Source organism: Ylistrum balloti, unplaced genomic scaffold (genome assembly GCF_031769215.1).
Source record: "Ylistrum balloti isolate Yb309-2 unplaced genomic scaffold, AGI_CSIRO_Ybal_v1 Utg369856, whole genome shotgun sequence".
NCBI classification, from domain to species: Eukaryota; Metazoa; Mollusca; class Bivalvia; order Pectinida; family Pectinidae; genus Ylistrum; species Ylistrum balloti.
In genome coordinates this window covers 793,319-810,503 of record NW_026782006.1, presented here as the reverse complement: position 1 = coordinate 810,503, position 17,185 = coordinate 793,319, and the positions used below count along the sequence as shown (strand labels likewise).

The 17,185-nt window shown below is 36.5% G+C and overlaps 1 protein-coding gene and 4 non-coding genes across 5 annotated transcripts; 4 read left to right on the top strand and 1 right to left on the bottom strand.

Annotated features, from left to right (window-relative positions):
• Nucleotides 1-39: 39 nt before the first annotated feature.
• Nucleotides 40-13,213, bottom strand: LOC132545793 (uncharacterized). Its single transcript, XM_060209485.1, has 11 exons — nucleotides 13,163-13,213; nucleotides 10,453-10,494; nucleotides 10,071-10,163; nucleotides 9,484-9,609; nucleotides 8,155-8,345; nucleotides 7,083-7,167; nucleotides 6,636-6,786; nucleotides 4,574-4,754; nucleotides 3,598-3,789; nucleotides 694-798; nucleotides 40-315 (listed from the first exon to the last, which is right to left on the bottom strand). The coding sequence occupies exons 1-11, from the start codon at nucleotides 13,209-13,211 to the stop codon at nucleotides 40-42; spliced, it is 1,491 nt and encodes a 496-aa protein (XP_060065468.1). The 5' UTR covers nucleotides 13,212-13,213.
• Nucleotides 13,214-13,445: 232 nt separating this feature from the next.
• Nucleotides 13,446-13,518, top strand: Trnav-uac (transfer RNA valine (anticodon UAC)). The gene has a single exon. It is a non-coding gene; the product is annotated as a tRNA-Val (tRNA).
• Nucleotides 13,519-14,573: 1,055 nt separating this feature from the next.
• Nucleotides 14,574-14,646, top strand: Trnav-cac (transfer RNA valine (anticodon CAC)). The gene has a single exon. It is a non-coding gene; the product is annotated as a tRNA-Val (tRNA).
• Nucleotides 14,647-14,821: 175 nt separating this feature from the next.
• Nucleotides 14,822-14,894, top strand: Trnav-uac (transfer RNA valine (anticodon UAC)). The gene has a single exon. It is a non-coding gene; the product is annotated as a tRNA-Val (tRNA).
• A 1,926-nt stretch (nucleotides 14,895-16,820) lies between these two features.
• Nucleotides 16,821-16,893, top strand: Trnav-cac (transfer RNA valine (anticodon CAC)). Its single transcript has one exon. It is a non-coding gene; the product is annotated as a tRNA-Val (tRNA).
• Nucleotides 16,894-17,185: the final 292 nt, after the last annotated feature.

Here is a 17,185-nt window from a genome sequence, read left to right as displayed (position 1 = left end):
ATCAGCAAGTCTCATAAACATGGCTAACCACAGACAGCATTACCACAGAAATGCGGCTTTTATTTTCTTCTTGGAATCCTCAACGATTTGAATAGCTGATCGTGATTCCAAACATGCGTGCTGCATTTTTGCACGATTTTGTTCAATGATTGCTGATATTTCTTTGATGTCTGCTCGACCTCGTGGAACATTGTCTACCATGGCAACAGCATCCCAGCATTCATCACACATGGTATTGAGGCGAGCATCCATTGTCTGCAGGTTGGAATCTATCACAGGACATTCCTTCAGTATGGCCTTACACACATTAGCAAACTGTATGAGGAAAGAACCATATTAAGTCTCAACACATTTCTAAAAGTATGTCATCCACATCAAATTACAAATAGCTATATAACTGACCAGATATTATACAAAATAATCAGTGAGTTATTGACATCAAATTATAAATGGATCAGTCAGTTTACCAGTTGTAATGTACTAACAAAACTCTCCAACCCAATGCATCAGTAATCCTCTCTCTAAGAGGTTAAGATCTTATTTCTTTGGATTTTACAGTAAAAAGTAGATCATAGTATTTTAGGAAAAGTGACAACTGATGACAGGTATTGTGTGTCTGATTACAGCATCACAATAACATGATGTAGATAGATGCCTAACATTACAGTGCTAACTAGTCAACTGATAACATACCTCATTATGGAAGAGTTTCATAAGAACTCTCATTTTCTTCACTGGTTTAAAATCATCATCTTTTGAGATGATTTCTAGCTTACAAAAATCTTCGTCTTTTTTCACCTGAAACACCAAATTTTAATCATACCAAGAAAATGAAATTAAAGATCAATAAAGATACAGAAAAATTTAACAGTCAAACTTCATCCTTCTGATCTTTCATGAATTCAATGAAAGAATACTCCTCTCATGAAATACATAAAGATTGTTTTGTTTTCACTTCCTGTCAAATTGGTAATATACTATATTCTCTACTTTCCCTTGACTGAACTCTGTTGTGTTTTAACATTGATTTCATCCCTCTAGTTTAGATGTGAACAAATACATATCCTGTCTGCATTCCAATCCCTTCCCTTTTACTGTAATAAAGGGTGACATATTTTTTTTAAGTTCAGCCCTGTCTCCTATGTTGCATTAGAGGGTGACACTATTTACCTTATGTTCAGCCCCGTCCCCTATGTTGCATTAGAGGGTGACACTATTTACCTTATGTTCAGCCCCGTCCCCTATGTTGCATTAGAGGGTGACACTATTTACCTTATGTTCAGCCCCGTCCCCTATGTTGTGTTAGAGGGTGACACTATTTACCTTATGTTCAGCCCTGTCCTCTATGTTATGTTAGAGGGTGACATATTTTCCTTTAAGTTCAGCCCTTTCCCTTATGTTATGTCAGAGGGTGACATATTTACTTTAAGTTCAGCCCTGTCCCCTATGTTGTGTTAGAGGGTGACAGTATTTACTTCAAGTTCAGCCCCGTCCCCTATGTTATGTTAGAGGGTGACATATTTACTTTAAGTTCAGCCCTGTCCCCTATGTTGTGTTAGAGGGTGAAACTATTTACCTTATGTTCAGCCCTGTCCCCTATGTTGTGTTAGAGGGTGACACTATTTACCTTATGTTCAGCCCTGTCCCCTATGTTGTGTTAGAGGGTGACACTATTTACCTTATGTTCAGCCCTGTCCCCTATGTTGTGTTAGAGGGTGACACTATTTACCTTATGTTCAGCCCTGTCCCCTATGATGTGTTAGAGTGTGACACTATTTACCTTATGTTCAGCCCTGTCCCCTATGTTGTGTTAGAGGGTGACAGTATTTACTTCAAGTTCAGCCCCGTCCCCTATGTTGCATTAGAGGGTGACACTATTTACCTTATGTTCAGCCCTGTCCCCTATGTTGTGTTAGAGGGTGACACTATTTACCTTATGTTCAGCCCTGTCCCCTATGTTGTGTTAGAGGGTGACACTATTTACCTTATGTTCAGCCCTGTCCTCTATGTTATGTTAGAGGGTGACATATTTACTTTAAGTTCAGCCCTGTCCTCTATGTTGTGTTAGAGGGTGACAATTTTTACTTTTAAGTTCAGCCCTGTCCCCTAAGTTATGTTAGAGGGTGACACTATTTACCTTAAGTTCAGCCCTGTCCCCTATGTTGCATTAGAGGGTGAAACTATTTACCTTATGTTCAGCCCTGTCCCCTATGTTATGTCAGAGGGTGACATATTTACCTTATGTTCAGCCCTGTCCCCTATGTTGTGTTAGAGGGTGACACTTTTTACTTTAAGTTCAGCCCTGTCCCCTATGTTGTGTTAGAGGAAGACACTATTTACCTTATGTTCAGCCCTGTTCCCTATGTTGTGTTAGAGGGTGACATATTTACCTTATGTTCAGCCCCGTCCCCTATGTTGTGTTAGAGGGTGACACCCTTATGTCCCCTGTCCCCTATGTTGTGTTAGAGGGTGAAACTATTTACCTTATGTTCAGCCCTGTCCCCTAAGTTATGTTAGAGGGTGACATATTTACTTTAAGTTCAGCCCTGTCCCCTATGTTGCATTAGAGGGTGAAACTATTTACCTTATGTTCAGCCCTGTCCCCTATGTTATGTCAGAGGGTGACATATTTACCTTATGTTCAGCCCTGTCCCCTATGTTGTGTTAGAGGGTGACACTATTTACCTTAAGTTCAGCCCCGTCCCCTATGTTATGTTAGAGGGTGACAGTATTTACCTTATGTTCAGCCCTGTCCCCTATGTTGTGTTAGAGGAAGACACTATTTACCTTATGTTCAGCCCTGTCCCCTATGTTGTGTTAGAGGGTGACATATTTACCTTATGTTCAGCCCCGTCCCCTATGTTGTGTTAGAGGAAGACACTATTTACCTTATGTTCAGCCCTGTCCCCTATGTTGCATTAGAGGGTGACACTATTTACCTTATGTTCAGCCCCGTCCCCTATGTTGTGTTAGAGGGTGACATATTTACTTTAAGTTCAGCCCTGTCCCCTATGTTGTGTTAGAGGGTGACACTATTTACCTTAAGTTCAGCCCCGTCCCCTATGTTATGTTAGAGGGTGACAGTATTTACCTTATGTTCAGCCCTGTCCCCTATGTTGCGTTAGAGGGTGACATATTTACCTCATGTTCAGCCCTGTCCCCTATGTTGTGTTAGAGGGTGACAGTATTTACCTCATGTTCAGCCCTGTCCCCTATGTTGTGTTAGAGGGTGACATATTTACCTTATGTTCAGCCCCGTCCCCTATGTTGTGTTAGAGGGTGACACTATTTACCTTATGTTCAGCCCTGTCCCCTATGTTGTGTTAGAGGGTGACACTATTTACCTTATGTTCAGCCCTGTCCCCTATGTTGTGTTAGAGGGTGACACTATTTACCTTAAGTTCAGCCCTGTCCCCTATGTTGTGTTAGAGGGTGACATATTTACTTTAAGTTCAGCCCTGTCCCCTATGTTGTGTTAGAGGGTGACAGTATTTACCTTAAGTTCAGCCACGTCCCCTATGTTGTGTTAGAGGGTGACATATTTACTTTCAGTTCAGCCCTGTCCCCTATGTTGTGTTAGAGGGTGACAGTATTTACCTTAAGTTCAGCCCCGTCCCCTATGTTGCGTTTGAGTGCAATGATACAGTCCTCCAGACTTGTCTCCCCTGATTCCAATATTTGAGCTTGCATGCACATCTCCTTGAGCTTGGTGAAAGACTTATGATGATAGTCACGTAACATAGCTACCTTCTTCACAGCAACATCTGCCATCTCAAACACCTGGTCAAACTACAACAGAAATAGTGTAGTAAGTACACCGTCAGCAAACAAAAGAATTTATTGTCAACTTCCAACAAAAATATCATTATGGTTAGAAACATCATATACTAAACAAACGAAACATGGAGATTTATCAAATCAATTACTACATCATATTGTTACCATACAGATTAACATCACATTGTTACCATACCAACTGACATCATATTGTTACCATACCAACTGACATCATATTGTTACCATACCAACTGACATCATATTGTTACCATACCAACTGACATCATATTGTTACCATAACAACTGACATCATACCGTTACTATACCAACTGACATCATATTTTAACCATAACAACTGACACCATATTGTTACCATACCAACTGACATCATATTGTTACCGTAATAACTGATATCATATTGTTACCATACCAGCTGACATCATATTGTTACCATAACAACTGACATCATATTGTTACCATAACAACTGACATCATATTGTTTACATACCAACTGACATCAGGTTGTTGACATACATATACCAACTGATATTACATTATTTACATAGACAAGAATTCAACAGAAGCTGAGATGTTGCCTTTTCTACCAAATTATACAAAAAAAAAAAATAAAAAAAATCATAGAGCACTAGATGAACTTTCCAATTGACCCTGCCAGCAAAGTCATCAAAGTACCTTCAAATGGTTATACAATACAAATGTCATGACTGACCTTCCCCGCAGCACTGCTATAAAGATGAAACATGTTTGAAAAGTTTCTCTTCCATCAGGTACTCACCTCCTTGACATGTGTTAACTGAAGTCCTTCATACTCCAGTTCTTTTGCTTTTTTCTGCTCTGTAGGCTTGTCCTTGCGTTTCCACTTGTTCACAGCAAACTTTGCTTCCAGTACGTGACGTACCAGGTATTGTATTGCCTCCCTAACTGACCCATCACCATCACGAGCGGACGCCATCAGACTACACAGTAAATCAGTTTGCATTTAAATATTACACAGGTGTATAAATCAAAACATCTATACAGCAGAAATATAGAAAGAGGCAAACTTCAAATATGGACATGTTATTTTTTTCACATGACTCTTTCTTTATGGATGGTATGTGTCCATACATTTCTTATTTATCCACCAACTCTACACATACATCTCTGAATTACCAACCAACCCTTTACACATATCTCTGAATTACCAACCAACCCTATTCACACATCTCTTAATTACCAACCAACCCATTCACACATCTCTGAATTACCCACAAACTTCATACACCAATCTCTAAATTACCAACCAACTCTATACACACATCTCTGAATTACCCACCAACTCTACACACACATCTCTGAATTACCAACCAACTCTATATACACATCTCTGAATTACCAACCAACACTATACACACATCTCTGAATTACTCACCAACTCTACACACACATCTCTGAATTACTCACCAACTCTATATACACATCTCTGAATTACTCACCAACCCTTTATACACATCTCTGAATTACTCACCAACCCTTTACACACATCTCTGAATTACTCACCAACCCTTTACATACATCTCTGAATTGCCAAACAACCCTATACACACATCTTTTAATTACCAACCAACTCTACACACACATCTCTGAATTACCAACCAACTCTATATACACATCTCTGAATTACCAACCAACACTATACACACATCTCTGAATTACTCACCAACTCTATACACACATCTCTGAATTACTCACCAACTCTATACACACATCTCTGAATTACTCACCAACTCTATACACACATCTCTGAATTACCAACATACCCTAAACACACATCTCTGAATACACACCAACTCTACACACACACATCTCTGAATTACTCATCAACCCTACACACACATCTATTTATTACCCACCAATCCTTTACACATATCTCTGAATTACCAACCAACACTATACACACATCTCTGAATTACCCACCAACTCTACACACACATCTCTGAATTACTCACCAACCCTTTACACACATCTCTGAATTACCAACCAACCCTATACACACATCTCTGAATTACCAACCAACTCTATACACACATCTCTGAATTACCAACCAACTCTATACACACATCTCTGAATTACTCACCAACTCTATACACACATCTCTGAATTACCAACCAACTCTATACACACATCTATTTATTACCCACCAATCCTTTACACACATCTCTGAATTACCCACCAAATCTATACACACATCTCTTAATTACCAACCAACCCTATACACACATCTCTGAATTTTTAACCAACCCTATACACACATCTCTGAATTTTTAACCAACTCTATACACACATCTCTGAATTGCCAAACAACTCTATACACACATCTTTTAAAATACCCACAAACTCCATACACATATCTCTGAATTTTTAACTAAATCTCTACACACATACCCACAAACTCCATACACACATCTCTGAATTACTCATCAACCCTCTACACACATCTCTGAATTGCCAGCCAACTCTAAATACACATCTTTTAATTACTCATCAACCATATAATATCACTGAACTGATGAACATTGAAAATATATATTGTTGGTTAACATGAATATCACATATCTAATTTTAAAATAAATCCTATTTAATATAAAAAACATCTATGGTGGAGGTACTAGAATCTGTGTTTCTATATACCTCTGTCTATCTGCCTAACACCAGTGCACATTTCTGCACATAAAAATTTTATCTTGAACAAAATCATCAACCTAACCCTTCCTGGCTGGAGATCAAAAGCTAGCATTCCATTTACAGAAATACAATTTTTCATCAAACTGAGGTGAAAAGTGACTCAAATTTCTTACCTTCCATGGAAGTTGTGGTCTACCGCAGTCTTCTCCAAAAACTTAACACACTCAGGTTTTTCCTCATCAGTAAGTGGACCATTGATAGACCATATCTTACGAGAGTTCTCTTCTATTTCTTGATTTTCCTTATCTACAAAATACAATAGTCCTGTATAATGATCTACCTTAGTTGTAGTTAAGGGTTCATTAGAACAGGTTGTGATCAATGATAAATGATATACATGTATATGAGAGACTTCAATATCATTTATAAAACTCACAATCCAGAAAATTGTGTTAGGGAGAAAATATTGACAGGTTTACTGACATTTCATCGTTTAACTAATTTATTAAAATATTGATAAAACATTGTTGAAACGAAAATTAGAAGTAAAGTACCAAGTATTTTCTCAAACATAACAATCTCTGGGCTGATTAAGTTTATCCACTAGCACATTTCTCTACCTTCATCCTCAGGACTTTTCTTCTCTGACTTTGCACGTTCTGCCATCATTTTCTTGAGACGCTCAGCTTGTATCCTCTGTTCGATCTGAAAAGTAATGCTTCTATGATATATTGTGTATGTACCTATATATATATCATTCTTTACAGGTATAACTCAAATAGACATTCTGAAACGTGACAAATATGACCTAGATTACAAAACAGGAACACTTCAGGTATACAGACTTATAAAAATAACTTATAAAACATTGTGAAACGAAAATTATGACCTAGATAAAAACAGGAACACTCAATACAATCTCTATAAGGTATAACTTTATATAGCACATTTCTGAAACGTGACAAATATGACCTAGATTACAAAACAGGAACACTTCAGGTATACAGACTTATAAGGTATAACTCATATAGACATTCTGAAACGTGACAAATATATTGTGTATGTACCTATATATATATCATTCTTTACAGGTATAACTCAAATAGACATTCTGAAACGTGACAAATATGACCTAGATTACAAAACAGGAACACTTCAGGTATACAGACTTATAAGGTATAACTCATATAGACATTCTGAAATGTGACAAATATAACCTAGATTACAAAACAGGAACACTTCAGGTATACAGACTTATAAGGTATAACTCATATAGACATTCTGAAACGTGACAAATATGACCTAGATTACAAAACAGGAACACTTCAGGTATACAGACTTATAAGGTATAACTCATATAGACATTCTGAAACGTGACAAATATAACCTAGATTACAAAACAGGAACACTTCAGGTATACAGACTTATAAGGTATAACTCATATAGACATTCTGAAACGTGACAAATATGACCTAGATTACAAAACAGGAACACTTCAGGTATACAGACTTATAAGGTATAACTCATATAGACATTCTGAAACGTGACAAATATGACCTAGATTACAAAACAGGAACACTTCAGGTATACAGACTTTACAGGTTTTCATTTTTTTTTTTTTTTTTTGACACACAGTATTACAGCGAGTTTAGTTGATATCATACAACAGAACTCTCACGAAGAAAATCTCACCACATCAAACTTGTTGCCAAGCAAAAGTATTGGAAACGTCTCCTTGTCTACCGGAGTTTCTTCCATTGTGGTTGTGTGGACCTGTCCTGCCTTGTCCTCAACTGGATGGGTCAGAAATGTATTGTTGAGGACTGTCTGACGCCATACTGGTGCCATTTCAATACTTGTCTGTTCTGTCATGTCCACCACCACTGTAACACAGCTAGACATAAATCTACCAGTCGATTTAACAAAGTTGTTTTATTACTGTACAAAAGTACACTGTATGTTAATTTAAAATCTTTCATTTTATGTGTACTATAAACTTACTTTTATGTTATCCATACAACTAATGTCCCTTATTTCAGACAGTTTGCTTTTATTTTGCAGAGTTGAAACTAAAAGTGATTCACATCATTCCTGTTTTTATTCCAAATATAAGCAATGGCCAACTACTTCTACAGTTCTATCACTGAACTCTGATATTTCTCTGTAGAGCGTGCTTTTTAATTCATGTATTCATTTAGAATCAAACTTTGAAGGTATTTACGCACACATTTTTCTTAGTTCCCTAGTGCCAGGTAAATAAATACATCATTATAGCTGTATAAAAATGTGTATCTTCATTAAGCTTGCCTCATATATCTCAAGTTTTAAGCCATCCTACAGGTGCACTCTTAACATTTTCCCTATGCTGTTGCAGTACGTTTTATTGACCAATATGTAAAGTGTATATCATATGTGCCTGTTTTAACTCTAATGTTGATACATACTGTATATATGCCAGCAGGTTTCTTTGTTTAAAGGTTTTAACAAATTTGACCTCTGTGACCTTGAATATGGGTCAAGATTATTTTTTTTTTGCAAACTTTGTTAAGCTTCATCAAAGGAACCTTCCTGCCATATATAATGATTCCAGGCCTTCCAGTATTTTGGAAGAAGTCATTTAAAGGTTTTAACACATATGTCTTAGCTCATCAGTTCAACAAGGCAAAAAAAAAAAGTTAATTGGTAGAATCAGTGTTTTTCTCTTCTTCAATTTCAACATGGTGTTCATGAAAATTTTAAACACAACATGAATTCTTTCTTTTTATGCTCCATCTTTTAAGTTGATTAAATCATATATATAGTTGTTGACGATAACACTACGCCTACTGACTTTCTAATCACACCCCTACTAACTAACCAATCAAACCCCTAATGACTGACCAATCATACCCTTACTAACTGACCAATCACAATCCTACTGACTGACCAATCACACCACTACTGACTAACAAACCACATCACAACTGACTGCCCAACTACACCACTACTGACAGCCCAATCACACTAATACTCTTGACTCACCAATAGCAGCATCCAGATTCCTGAAGTAAGCTTTATGGAGGTCAATGTCCTCTCGTCCAGGAATATCCCACAAAGTCAGGGATACAACAGTGTGACCTGGAACATTCAACTTCCGCACTGTGCTCTCTGAAACCAGATTTATTTATGAAAAATAGCTGTTTTCTAAAGTGATTAATTAGTTCTAAAACTTAGCTATTGAGATGAAGTCTTCGTAAAATGTTAGATCTTATCTCAAAAAAGGTGTGCATCCCTTATCAGTTTGTTATAAGGTTATTCTGGTAGCTTTCATGTTTGAACAAACTAACTAGCCCTTCATACCAATAAATGATGTACTCCCAACGTCATGATCGAGGGGCCTTTGATTGTTGAGAGGAAGTTGTTTAAATGGAAAGTTGACATCAGATATATGGAGAAATGCTATATTACAACATGAGCTCACCTTGCCTTCTTACCAATGCATTGCATTGTTCATAAGAAATATTTTTACAAAAAATATTTTAGTTACTGCTATATGGAAAATTATTTCTGTAAAGTATTCTTGTTTGCCATATCACATACTAGTGTTTCATTTGTTACGATATACTTACCAATGACTGCTTTCTTGGTGGGAATATACATGGGACTGAACTGATTCTTGAGGAATCTCAGTGCTACACATGTTTTACCTACTTCAGGGTCACCTGGAAAAACAAGAAACCTATCTCAATCACTGATGTCTAATACATGTACTCTCTGATGGTGTTTATTGTTTGGTGAAACTAAAATAGTTACCATTAATATTTTTCACAAAATCTTCAAATTGAAACACAAGCACAGGTTTTTCTATCTATCTATTTATTTATTTAAAGGCAGTTGCCCAATTATTGGAGAAATGTCTTGTTAGATATGGACTGAATTTATACAAAAATGGTATTCAACTTTGGATAATTGGTATGATAGTGTTTACCCATATTAAAGCCTGTATCTTACCTACTAAAGCAATCTTCAGTGGAGGAACACGGTGTCCTGTGCCTAAATGAAAACAGAAGCAATGTGATATACAAAACCTCTTTATAAACAGGTTATACAGTTAGGGTGTAACTTATAATAATCAATTATCAACTGGAGTAATACTTCATGTATAAGAATTACCATACAGGGAGTGCTAAAAAAAGGTGGATATTCCAACCCTCCCATACCTAATGCTGAAAGGTAATACCATCAGTACTTTTTAAAAATAATTATCAACATGACCAAAATGTCACATAACAAATTTTGAGCTTTATACACCAACTATGACAAGAGGACATGCATTTGTACATGTACACATAAAATCAGTGTTGTTTTACAGAATTGTCAAAAAAAAATTAATGGTGCCGTCCATTGTACAATTTGTTGAGTCAGTCCTGGCCGGATGCTTGTGTATTTGCTTCTCTTTGTTATGCTGTTTTCACAATTTAAAATTTTGTCACACCTTTTCGTCCAAATTCAAGACCATGGGCCCAAACTTATAAAAGTTCTGAAAAAAATGACGGTGACCTGTACTCTCAACTTCTACATAATCTTACTGGTGTAATAGGAAGGAGTAGGTAATGAAAAATTCCTTGATTCCCTGTCTTAACTTGGGTTTGAACTAGTGACCCTTCGGTGTCTAGCCAGACACTCTATCGCTTGACTAATGGGAAAATTCCACTAGATGAGGCTTGTAAGGTGACCTGTACTCTAATTTTTTGTATTATTCCCTCCTTAACAAGGTCTAAAACCCAGCTTCATAAGCTCCAAGGAAGCATCTCAATCTCCTATATAGATTCTACCCTAGTGGGCAGTATATGACGAGCATTTGATTTTACAATACCTAGGTGATGAGAAAAAGATTTTTAAGATTTGGTATAATGTGATTCCTTTTGGCCCTTTCCATCAGCCCCTGGGGGTTCCTTACCATTAGCTAGTATCAATATGTGCATACCATCAAACTGTCATTATATACTAATGATGGAATTTAAACAAATTATGCTAAAAAATTTGGAATAACTAATAAACTACAGTGTAAAGTAGATTTTGCCCCTTCCCCAACGTAAAATTTGAGATCCTTTGGTCATGAAATTCAAAATTTGGGTCAATTTGACCATTTTTGGACTCTGTCAATCAGGTCCCTTGATGGTGGTGACCATGTAATTTACAATTCTGGTTCACTTTTTTTTTTTCGATCATGGAAGATTTCAGAGGAATTTCTTTGAAATTGGTTCAAGGGAAGGATGATGGATGGCACTGGTCAATATACGACCACAAATGGTCATCATGAGAGCAGGTGACCTAAATTTGTTTTTACAAATCATTCATTTTATCAAATTTTGACTACGCTGTATGCATGAATGAAAATCTCAAACCCTCAAACCTTTTTGTATATAGAATGTAAAAAAAATGTACAGGTAGTCACCCATATACAAATCAATAAATAAAAAAAAACATCTGATCACCCTATAACACATATTTGTTCTTTGGCAGCATTGGTTAGGCTTATCTGTGTTAAGGGTTTTAATTACCTCATATTTTTATAGAACCTAGTAATACACATCGCAAATTAGCAGGAAACTAAAAACCAAAAACTACAGAATGCAGGGTTTTCCATAATTTTGTTAGTAGTAGGCTGTGTAGTGAAAGTAGGAGGCTGGCCTGCTGTGTATGTGTAGTCGTGTACGGAACATTATTACAGAACTGGATTGGTGTAGGAGGCCAAATGATCAAAGTAGCCGGTCAAATTGGCCGGCGACCGGCTTTTATGGAAAACCCTGAGAATGGATATACTCACTAAAGGGAAAATCCTTACAGATAGAAGAGACAGAAAAAGACATTGGAGTAATCATAGATAATGACTTAAATTTTGAGAAACATATTTGTGAGAACGTCAACAAGACAAACTCGATGTTTGCAATTATACGTAGAACTTTCCAATACCTAAATGCAGATTTGTATGTCCCCGTGTACAAGAGTTTTGTTAGAGCACATCTTGATTTTGCTAAACCTGTGACGTCACCATACAAAATGAAGCATATTGAGAAGCTACAAGGTTTTCAAAGACAGGCAACAAAGCAGATACCTGGGTTTAAAGAGTTGAGCTACACTGAGAATTTGAAGAGATTAAAGTTACCTAAACTATCTTACAGACAAATAAGAGGGGATATGATTGAGTTGTAGCAAATATTACACAAGCATTATGATCCAGAGGCAAGCAGTATTGAGGCACTATGGAGGAACTCAGCAATTAGACAAGGAACCTGGGGAAACTCTCTAAAAATCTACCCTCAGCTAAGCAGATCAGAACTCCGGAAAAACTACTTTTCCATTAGAACTCTCAATATATTGAACAGCCTACCAGAAAATATTGTTAGTGTACCAACGAAAGATACCTTCAAAAGCAGGGATAAACATTGGGGAAACCAGAGCATATTCTATTACTTTAAAGCCTCAATTGTAAGTGACAGGATCACAACAATTATGGGGATTGACAACGAGTCTGGTGTAGAGGACCACTATGGCCTGTACCTGAAAACCTCGCTAAGTAATGCTAAGTAAGTAATACATATCAATGCACTTGAAAGTTTCAGTGTAACACAAAGTGAGCATTTTTTTTCGTCAACGACATTGTATCAATCTAGCGCGAGAACTAAACATTTCAGGGATAAATGTGTTATAGAATCACCTGAATAGGTGAATGGATTATCTGCATCCGAACTGCAACCTGCTCCCATTGTGTTGGTATCATTCAGAAATCATTGCCGTCCGTCGGCCATGTTGTTGACATTGTAGCTAGGTGTTTTTGAGAAGAACGTCATCAGTTTATGTGTATCTTGGACCGCTTAATATTGTCGTGATCGTAATAACAGAATTTTAAGGTGTTAGTAGTAAGCGCGTAAATTAATACAGTTAAGAGAATTTTTGATTGAACTAACAGAACGATTTTTACCAGCGGACGAATATGAGCTGGTTCTGTGGTGTAGTGGTTATCACGTCTGCTTTACACGCAGAAGGTCGCGAGTTCGAACCTCGCCAGAACCTCTCAGATATCTTTTTTTGAAGATGTCGCTATTTGGAATACCCTTCCTTTCAATTCCAAATAAAAAAAAAATCGGGACACGTGTATATAATGATACATCAAGATTATACCTATTTCTTTTTGTAGTTCACATTGCTATTATCAAATCCGGTTAAAGACAACGGTTCACTTTTTATTTAATATGATTTAATAGGATAATAGTGAACGCAGGCATTTCTGCCTCTGTATTCACACCAATACAATGTATTATTAATATAAACATAATATTAGACTAGATATAAGACGCTGTATGATCGTACTTCAGTTCAAGATCTTTCCAGAAATCGTCTAGGTGTTTTTCAAAATCATGAACGATAAGTGATGAAATTACCCATTGCGGGAGACTATTCCAAGTATCAATTATTCTTTGAGTAAAATAATGTTTTCTGACATTCAAATGACAATATTTTTAAAATAATTTTTTACTATGTGCACGAGTTTTTCCTTGCGCTGCAGGGTCGAACATTCCCTCCACCAGCTTTGGATCAAATATCCCATTCATGAACTTAAACACGTTTATCATATTTCCATGTAGACGCCTGTATATCAAGGTTGGGAGATTCAAACGGCGTAACCTCTCATTGTAGCTTAAAGTTTTAAATCCTGGTAGTAGTTTTGTCGATCTCCTCTGGATGTTTTCTATCCGTTCGATGTCCGTAATTCTGTGTGGGGATCAAACACTTGCCGCGTACTCTAGGTGCTGTCGTACTAGAGCTTTAAACGAATTCCTGGACATATTTTCGTCCAAATAAACAATTGATCCTCTTATGACACCTACCATTCTATTATTGGTGACTATCATCTATTATCTTTTATCGTGACAGGTAAAAGAATAAACCTACAATGAAATGACCAGGATATATAGTAGTGGTTATCACGTCTGCTTAACACGCAGAAGGTCACGAGTTCGAAACTCGTCGGAACCTGATCCTTATTTTTCTTCTATTGTTATCTTTTTTTGAATGATTTCAATTGACACTTGTGCAAATTGTACATTTCGGAAAATCATTTGCATAAGGGTTTCGTGGTGTAGTGGTTATCACGTCTGCTTCACACGCAGAAGGTCGCGAGTTCGAACCTCGCCGAAACCTAAAAATTACATTTTTATTCTTATTACCGACATATCTTGCATTATCCTAGATCACCATTCAACTTCATCGCAAACATTAAAGTCAACTAGGAATAATCAACCTAACTTTTCAGTAAATATAGCGAATTAAATCAACTCGACTATCAAATATTTCGATCGATCGTAAGAGTATGTGCGGTTCTGTGGTGTAGTGGTTATCACGTCTGCTTTACACGCAGAAGGCCGCGAGTTCGAACCTCGCCAGAACCTCTCAGCATTTTTTGCAAATGGCACTATTTGGAATCCCAGATCCTCTTATTAGCCGATTGGGTGAAAGAAAAAACCCAACACCGCAGTTCAAGTTCAATACATGTCATGTCGATGCGTATCATTAGAATACTTTCAATACACAGACACTCTCTGCGTCTAGCATTATTTTAAGATGTTTACCAGGATATATATATATTTAGTTCTTTATCTATTTATCTGATTGGTAGCGTAAAATGATAAACCTACAATGAAATGACAGTCGAGACAGTATTTCCGTATTGCTATACCTAAATATATCTTGTTTCATAAATGAATATTTAAAACCACTTTTATCGTAAATAGATCATTGGTCCTGTAACAACAATAACAGTTTGCAATAATACACGTTTATGACATGGTCAATTAGTTTAGAAGATATTTCCTTATAACACCATGTTCCATATGCATTAGGAAACAATCTTAAGCATTAGTTATCAACCATATCAACTAAATATTACCCTTCATCAGTGATAATTCTGTTACTGAACTACCCATTCACATCTGTATTTAAACCACAAGGATTAGTCACTTTAAACCTGGGTAAATATCGCAGAAATAGCCTAAAGATTTCATGGAAATTGACAAAGCAAACAAACAGTTATAGAAATTGATGAAAGCATCAACTTCTCTATTACAATATTACAACCAAAAATCTTGTAATACTAAAAAAAAGGAAATATCAATTATTTATGGGAATTCCTCGATGCATCAATTTCTCTATTGCAGGATCAATGGAATTGTGAGATTGATTTCATATCATTTTATTATTATTTTGTTTTTACCTGATGTTGTTTTAATCGTTTTCAAATTGAGGAGTCTTCGGGGCCCCGACCATAAAACCGTTTATAGTCCTCATTATTATGCATCTCGTATATCTCCGTGATGTTTATCTTATTGTCAGAAGTAGACATCTCTCATGGAAATTGTGATACTGGAAAAGAAAGTTCGTCAACGTTTCTGTGAGAATGACCGTAGGTCAATAAAACATGAATGTTACCATCGAGAATCGCAAAATAAATTCACAACAGAGAAAAGCGATAATTACGCTTATGTCGTATAGGAATGTTACTATATTCTTATTGATGGTATATTTAAAGACCAGTTTTGTTGATGGGTGGCAGTATACAGTTTTTTTATGTGGTCATTGGTGTTGTTTTAGTGTATTAGTTTATATCTTTGAGAAGGTATAACCTTGATGAGGTAGACAACTTGATGTCTCGTTATTTTTTTCGGAATTGGGTTTTGAACTGTGTTGAAGATTAACATTTGTTCAGTCTCGAATTTGTGTCTACCAACAAAAGTCGGGCTGAACTTGTAGTAGGATTTCCTTACTGCCAACACGTGTTCGTTTTGTAAATCTGTTCCGGGTTGGGATTAACATGAAATTTCGCTCAACCGATTTTAGCCTTGTTGAAAAAGAAAAAAACCATCCAAAATAATAATAAAAAACAAATCATGAATTTAGTGTACCATTCCGTTTATCTAGACTTAACTTTTGTTTCGATCAATTCGGATTCTCCCGAATCATTGACTTCTAGATTCCCACGCGTAAGGTCCCTAGCATCAATGGTGAGTGTTCCAGGGAAGGGACGAAACAAGAGAGAAGTGCAGTTAAATCATTGATTTGGCATATGTAATATCTCAATACTATATTTGTATTATGTCTCCAATTGAAGGTCCGATTTTATCATATTAAATGTTATCGTATGTTTCATATACATGTATGTAGAGTTTTGGTATTTGGGTTGTGGGTAGATATATTATGTGAAAATACACGGGGTTTGTCGAATATTGAAAATAAAAAAATAGCAGAAGCATTTTCTTGATAATCGTTACAATGCTGATTCGTGCTGTGTGGAGAATGTTTTAGCACGAATTCAGTATGAAGGTTCCGTGGTGTAGTGGTTATCACGTCTGCTTCACACGCAGAAGGTCGCGAGTTCGAACCTCGCCGAAACCTAAAAATTACATTTTTATTCTTATTACCGACATATCTTGCATTATCCTAGATCACCATTCAACTTCATCGCAAACATTAAAGTCAACTAGGAATAATCAACCTAACTTTTCAGTAAATATAGCGAATTAAATCAACTCGACTATCAAATATTTCGATCGATCGTAAGAGTATGTGCGGTTCTGTGGTGTAGTGGTTGTCACGTCTGCTTTACACGCAGAAGGCCGCGAGTTCGAACCTCGCCAGAACATCTCAGCATTTTTTGCAAATGGCACTATTTGGAATCCCAGATCGT

Coding starts and splice junctions, on each gene's coding strand:
- LOC132545793 (XM_060209485.1), bottom strand. CDS start 13,211: ATGGGAGCAGGTTGCAGTTCGGATGCAGATAATCCATTCACCTATTCA. Junction 10,164..10,452: donor ACTGAAGATTGCTTTAGTAG/GTAAGATACAGG, acceptor TTGTTTTTCCAG/GTGACCCTGAAGTAGGTAAA. Junction 9,610..10,070: donor CACCAAGAAAGCAGTCATTG/GTAAGTATATCG, acceptor ATCTGGTTTCAG/AGAGCACAGTGCGGAAGTTG.